The sequence below is a fragment of the Penaeus monodon genome, chromosome 1 (assembly GCF_015228065.2).
Source record: "Penaeus monodon isolate SGIC_2016 chromosome 1, NSTDA_Pmon_1, whole genome shotgun sequence".
In the NCBI taxonomy this organism is placed as follows: Eukaryota; Metazoa; Arthropoda; class Malacostraca; order Decapoda; family Penaeidae; genus Penaeus; species Penaeus monodon.
In genome coordinates this window covers 46,356,983-46,364,482 of record NC_051386.1, presented here as the reverse complement: position 1 = coordinate 46,364,482, position 7,500 = coordinate 46,356,983, and the positions used below count along the sequence as shown (strand labels likewise).

The 7,500-nt window shown below is 34.7% G+C and overlaps 1 protein-coding gene across 5 annotated transcripts in view; it reads left to right on the top strand.

The window, feature by feature from the left end:
- Positions 1 to 2,051, top strand: part of LOC119573165 (protein numb-like) — a 66,576-nt gene extending 64,525 nt beyond the window's left edge. For all 5 annotated transcript variants that reach the window (XM_037920251.1, XM_037920236.1, XM_037920260.1 and 2 more), the window contains 2 exons: positions 261 to 453; positions 866 to 2,051. In XM_037920251.1, coding sequence (XP_037776179.1) covers positions 261 to 453; positions 866 to 1,202 — 530 coding nt within the window. In that variant the 3' untranslated portion in view covers positions 1,203 to 2,051. The remainder of the gene's footprint in view (positions 1 to 260; positions 454 to 865) is intronic.
- The last annotated feature ends 5,449 nt before the right edge of the window (positions 2,052 to 7,500 follow it).

The window sequence follows — 7,500 nt, the reverse complement described above, 5'->3', positions numbered from 1 at the left end:
GTTTCTGTGCAACAGTGAAGACCACTGGTATGGTTTCCTATTGTTAAATGGTGTGGGTCACCCTGAGCCATCATAGGGACAAGTAATATGATAATTAAATATCAGATAAACTTTTGACCCTGTATGAGCTTTGCAGGATATGAAAATGTGTATCACTTTAGTTTATGATATTATTATGCAAGGATATATATATATATATATGTACATTAAGTAGTATTATTTATTGTTATTTTTACTTTTATTACTACTTTTCCCCACAGTCTTGTTGCCATCTGTAGAGCCCATCCATGAAGAGAATCCATGGGCTGGACCAGCTGTGAATGGCCAGGCTTCAAAGGCAGAAGAACTAAGAAATGCTGGAGAGACAGCTGGATGGTCCAGGGGAGAGGAGTGGCTTTCTCAAATTAATTCCAACTCAAAGATCACAAATGGCACCACTACACCACCACCTGGGTAAGGGGAGACAAAAGCTAGTACTAGTTATGCAAGTCTATTTTGTCTGTAATATATGGTGAAGAGTAGGTACAACTGGAACTGCATCACTTTTTGAAGTTCTTGATTTTAATTCTGTGACAAGAATATGATATAAGATATAAAGCTTACTATGAGATAAAATATAAAACTTACTGGACAGATATATTTTGTTAGTAATAACATATAAAAAGCGTTTGAAATATGGTTGCACTTATAAAACTTAGACATTTATATATTTTTGTGAGACATTGTAAGTCTCATGGAAAATGATATTTGTAATGTGACTGAAATTACCTATTCAAGTGCTGCTAGATATTATTCCTCTTTTTTTATTTACTTGTTATCATCTCAGACCTCTAAAAGCTAAAGGGAATACTCCTCTCTTTTTCAGGACTCAGCCAGCAAACAACTCGTTTGCAGCTCGACGTAATCCTCCCATTGGGCAAGTGAGATCTGTCTCCTTGGGTGGGGCACCCCAGTCTGGAGCCCCATATGCAGCTCCTGGCAATACAGGTGACCCCATGAGCTCATCATGGAGTGCTACTAATGGCACCAGAGGATCATCACCAGCAAACTACCTAGGAGGAGCCCCAGTGCCAAGTGTGGGTGGCTCAACAGGAACTGACCCATTTGATGCCGAGTGGGCAGCACTGGCTACTCGTAATGCAAACCCCAATAACCCTTTCCTGCCAAATAATGTCACCAAGGCATTTGAGGTACAAATGTGAGCGCAAGGAAAATAGTAAAATTTGAAAACATTCAGTTATTTATATTATTATTATTATTATTATTATTATTATTATTATTATTATTATTGCTATATTATTTTTATTGTTACTGATTTTGAAAATGCATTCTCCAGTTGGCCATCCATGTTATGCAGTTGTTTGTTAAGCCAGTTATAGAATTAAGAATTGGTGTTTACTTCTGGAATATATAGAGAGTATACATGGTGAAACAATGAGTTTGGCAATAAGTGGAAAATGTATTGTACTTATAGATTACTACAACAAAGATTCCCTATTTTTTATATGTATATATATATATATGAAATAACAGAGGAAAACACTCCAATAACATTCCATCTTTTTGTTCATGGTCTGATTATAATTGTACTTAAGAATTTAAGGTGATTTTATATTTATTTCCAACTCAAGATACTTATATTTGGAATGCATAATCATATTTTGTACTTAAAAGAGACAATGAAATATGAAACAAGAACCTTCAATGCTATTTTTTAAGTGACTAGGAAATGTTCACTCTAGCTGTTGAAAATGCGATATGGGATATGTCCACAGTAGCAGAATTTGCACACTTTATGTCTAATTGCTAAATGTGTAATGTAGTGTGTATACATACTTACATACATAAATATGTACATCTTCATGCACACATAGTTATCATAGGAAATACACTGGCATAAACAAGTGCATCGAGCTAACCGATCTACATTTTATATACACATACAACTCCCACTCTTTCACACACATACACTCATACTCACACTCACTCTCATGCTCACTCACTCACTCACTCTCCTTCTCCCTCTCACTCACACACACACTCTCCTTCTCCCTCTCACTCTCTCTCTCTCTCTCTCTCTCTCTCTCTCTCTCTCTCTCTCTCTCTCTCTCTCTCTCTCTCTCTCTCTCTCTTCTCTCTCTCTCTCTCTCTTCTCTTTCTCTTTCTCTTCTTCTCTCTCTCTCTCTCTCTCTCTCTCTCTCTCTCTCTCTCTCTCTCTCTCTCTCAAGTCTACATCCATATTCTAAAAAATAAATATTTGTCTTACCATATTGGTAATGAAAAATATTTTTATTGTTATTTTTTAGATTGTTCTATGATCCTGTGTGTTGAAAGTAATGAACTTGTGAATATTGTGTTGTTATTGTGTCTACAATAATTTGAATTAGGAGAGCAGTTTCCCTAGAGTACACTTACCTCTGCCACCATCAGAATAGATGCATTGATTGTGACCTACTCTTTGCACCCAGAAGTGTTTCTGTTTGGATAAAGTGGTCTGCATTTTTGCATTTTCCTTGAGCTCATTTTGGCAGATTTGTTGCTGTTTCCTTTATGTTTGAGAAAGATTAGAGAATGTAAAAAGAAAAAAGAAGATAAACATAAATAAAAAAGCAAGAGAAATTTTGTCCAATAAGATAAAAAGGAAGTTATCCATTATCCATGTTGAAAGATCAGCATGTTCATCACATTCCATAAAATATTTCCCTTCTTATTTCAAGCAAAAGATATGTGCTGATTAGTAATGTAAAGGATTTTTGTTTCAAAAATATATATGTGCAAGACACACACACATATATATGTATATGTGCGTGTCTTGCATTTTTTCCCTAGCAATACATGAGTTGTCATCTGTCATAGCAAACATAAGTGATAAGGTTGCTTGCAATTTTTTGTACACAAATAGTGGATTTTTTCTTTATTATTTTTATCTCATTCTTTAAAAAGGGGTATTTCATTCTACTTCCATTTGTTCTGAAACTTTTCAATGATGTTACTATATATTTTGGTTTGTGATGAAATTCATGATAAGATTAGTTTCAATATTTTTACTATATGTATCTTATTTGTTTAACTGTAGAGTCTATTAGTGCATCTGTCTTGAAGGATAAAATTTTTGACAGAATAATGTATTTTCATCTTTATAGTTGAGGAGAACAGGTTGAATATACCCTTCAGTCTAATTTGGTAACCAGTGATGCAAGTTTCAACAGTCCTATATGTGGGTTAAGATGTATTGTACATACAGAAAAGATTTTATTGTAGGGAAATGTGTATTATGTAATGGTATGTGTGTGTGTGTGTGTGTGTCTAAGTACTAGAAAGCAATTGCATCATATCATGTTGTAATGGTATTGTGGACTGTTAGTCTGGTTACTGATCAGTATAAGTTGCATTAACAGAAACAAGAAAGAACATTTGCAACAGTGACCAAATTGCAGAAGAAAATGTGTATATACTTTATATGAATAATGAATTAATTCAAAATCAAGAGGAACTACCATTCATTGATAAAATAATGATTTAGATTCAGTATTTGCCCTATGAGAGAGCTGATCTAATTCCAACTAACAGTTTTGTTGGTCGTGTATCACAAAAATCCTGTATTTGCACTTTTTACATGTTGTTATTCAGAGTGATATAGGTTATGTATGATTCCTGTTGCAAGTGTCTGGCAATGTATGTGATTTCAGAATATATTTTTATATTTTGCACCCTGCTCAAAGTCATATATGCAGTGCAGTTGTCGCTTTCTTGGGTATGATCCTTTAAAATCCTGTAAATGATGGTAATTGCATATCATTCTCATGATTTATTATCAATAGTTCATTACATTCCGTATATGATTTCTGTGATAGGTCTGGCATAATATGTATTGGTGATTCTGAAGAGAACAGTAATTTTATGCTCTGGGGTCATGGCTGTTCAAGAGAAATGCTCGAGAAATTTTCTTTTATGTATGTGTGGATGTGTAAGTCTGCATGATTGTGTATTAGTATGGATGTGTGTATGTGTTAATTTATAAAGTATGTTGAATAATTATTATGAAGAAAGCTGGAAAAGTTATTACTCACCACATAGCAGAAGACTTGAGAGATGGTTTGTATTGCTAGGTTCTATATAGAGCATGTGTGTGAGTGGCAGTGGCAGTTATATATCAGTGTACTTATGATGAATGTACTTATTTATTGTTTGTGAATATTGTGTTCCATAATTTCATGTCAACATATATATATGTGTGTGTGTTGTGTGTGTTGTGTGTGTGTGTGTGTGTGTGTGTGTGTGTGTGTGTGTGTGTGTGTGTGTGTGTGTGTGTGTGTGTGTGTGTGTGTGTGTGTGTGTGTGTGTGTGTGTGTGTGTGTGTGTGTGTGTGTGTGTGTGTGTGTGTGTGTGTGTGTGTGTGTGTGTATTATATTTATATATATATATATATATATATATATTATTTTATATATATATATATATATATATATATATATTATATATATATATATATATATATATATATATATATATATATACATATATATATATATGTATACATATGTGTATATATATATATGTATATGAGGATATTCCTTTTTGTGATGCTCAGTTGACATTAACAAGTGTACAGTAACTGATTTGTGTAAAAGATGTAAATGGACACCACTTGTTTTTTTATGCTGTTTTCTCCACAAGTGCTAGATATATGTGTATGTGTAGGTCAAATTATTTTTGGAAGGGGATTTTACTGACGAAGTGAATGTCATAAGTATATATATATACATACATATATATATAATGATATATTCAGCAGACAGTTTCATGTTAAGTGTTAAACAGTTTTTTGCCAGTGATAGTAATTACAAACAAGAGGCATGGAGCACCAGTATTTGGTGAATTATATTGATATACTTTACAAAACATGTATATAGGAGAGCTTTTTAATTTGCATTTTATTTTTCACAACGATTTGTACATAACTTAAGATTAAATGGTTATCATCAGGCATGGACTGCAATATTTTTTCAAGGTATATAAGTACTAAATATGTTCTATAACATGTAATCAATCAAAAAATGTAAAGGAAAACAATTTTAAACAATAAAGCTGACTAGATTCAGGCCTAAAGAATACTGTAACTTCCAAGTATCATAATATTTTTTCATAGAGTTGTAAATACTTGACTGTTACAGTGTGACTTGTGCCATTGTCATGGATGATGTACTGTACTTCTGCTGGGCTTTAAGAGGCAGGTCAGTCAGGAGGAACTCATATAATATACTTCTACTGTTTAATTTTTGACATGCCTGAAGATCACCCTTGTGGGAATTGTTGCTTGATGCTGTGATTGTCAAGTTGCTTGCGCGGTGACGGGAGTTTTATTACCCTGTCATTTTTATGGAGAAAAACCTAATGATGCTGTACAGTAGAATGTAAGGGGGAATCATGTCCGCACTAGAATATATTCTACTGTCAAACACACACAGTTTTATTTTTATCCTTACAAATCTTCAAAAGGAAACTGCTCATCTTTCAACACCATATTTTCTCAATTGTAGAACTGGTTAGACACAAGATTGCAAAGGCAGGCCTATGTGTTTGAAAGATAAGAGTACAAAAAATATAATATAAGAGTACAAAATGAAATACCAAGTTTCATTTTTTTTTTTAATTCTAGTATAATATCAATATAGGGATGCTGCAGTATGGACAAAGGCATAGTAAATAATTCATCAATTTGTTAATTTCATTTTCCTACACAAAAAGGCTGTAATTTTTTTGGGGAAATCTTTATTTAAGTAACTACTGTTTTAGAAATAATGGAACATGATTTACATACCTCAATAGATGAATTTATTTTGGGGAGCATTTTTCAGTCCAAACTACTTGCAACACTCCAGTTGAAATGAGCAAGAAACTATGCAGAGTCTTATCTTATTATTTCACAAAAATTCAACTGTCCACCCTAACCTGATGGGAGTCCCGAGTGCCATACTGAACAACGTCAACTATGTGAGAGAAAAATTAGAAACAATTAATCAACACTCTATCCACCCTCCCACACAATCCCGTGGGGGGGGGGGGGCTTAGGAGACAGACTGAGGCCCAACTTTGGACCTCAGCCCTCGTCTCAACTATTTTTGGGTCTTTTATTCTCACCTTTTACTATTCCTTAACTCAACCACCCTTCCCAAACATTACTATAGTGCTACATGACCTTAGATGTCTAGCACATTTCTCTTGCTTTTAACCATTAACCATTAACCATTACTATTCCTTTCTTCAACTCTTTCTGTCCACTTCTTAAGGTGTGAAAGCCATGTTGAAAGGGTAAAAGGCTGGTTTTGTGTTAGTTTTGAACAGCCTCTGGAAGCCATGAGCACAGTATTCTCTTGAATAATCACCTAGTCATTACCTCTTAGAGAGACTTAGGGGCAAACATTTCTTTTCCCCACTTATTTTATACTCACCATCGCCAATAATTAAATATTTTTTGCCCTTAGGATCATTAAAGCTCTCCCTTCATCAGCTAGCTCATCTAAATTTGATTTTAACCCTGCTAGAGGGGCTTATCAGTAGCATCCCAACTAAACTACTCCCCCTCCCACCTAGAAACACCTAAGCCGGTAGATGGGGGTAACTCGGCTGTCTACCTCTCAATAAAAAAACGTGACTACACAAACAGAGCAACGGCCCTCATTCCCCGGAACCGGAGACCCTGGTTACAGCGGTGATCAGGATCGCTCCTGAGCAGAGGGTGCTAAAAATCTCCTTTGTGGGGAATCACGAAATAGGCACTAGGAATGAGACCGGGCACATGCTAATCGATTTTGCGGAGGCTCGATCACTCAATATCTTCGAAAAAAGACTAGAGCGGAAGTGGACATGGAAGTCGCCATTTGATATCAAAAACGAAAATTACTTCATAATTTCAAATAGGCGTGGTATAGCAAAAATGTGGAAGTTATGAATAAAGTAAATGTTGGCAGCGACCATAGAATGGTCAGAGGCCAAATTAAATTACACTCGCACGAAAACAGCAGTCAGATTTAGCTAACTTTAAGACCAGAGCGACAGAATTTAACCTTAACATCCAAAACAAATATTCACTTCCCAGCGACGAAGATCTCAACACTGACCAAATCAACAAACAGTTCAATTATATAATAAAGAAGTTGCATTTGAAGTAGGCGGTAAGAACGTCAAGCAAAACTCCAGCAAGCTCTCGGTAGAAACAAAACAGCTTATGCAACAACGAAGGGTCATGAAAATATCGTCAAACAGGGACAAAATAGAATTAGCTGAACTAACAAAGACTATAAATAAAAAGAAGAGAGAAGATGTACGGAAAATCAATACTGAAAACAGCTAAACGGAGACTTGGATAGGGAGAAACCAAATGTATGCAATACAGAAATCAGACTTTTACAAGGATTTATACAACTCAAATGAAACCACGGATAGAAGCGGAAGCGGAACTAGAGACGTACCTATTATCAAAACAGAAGAAATAAAAAG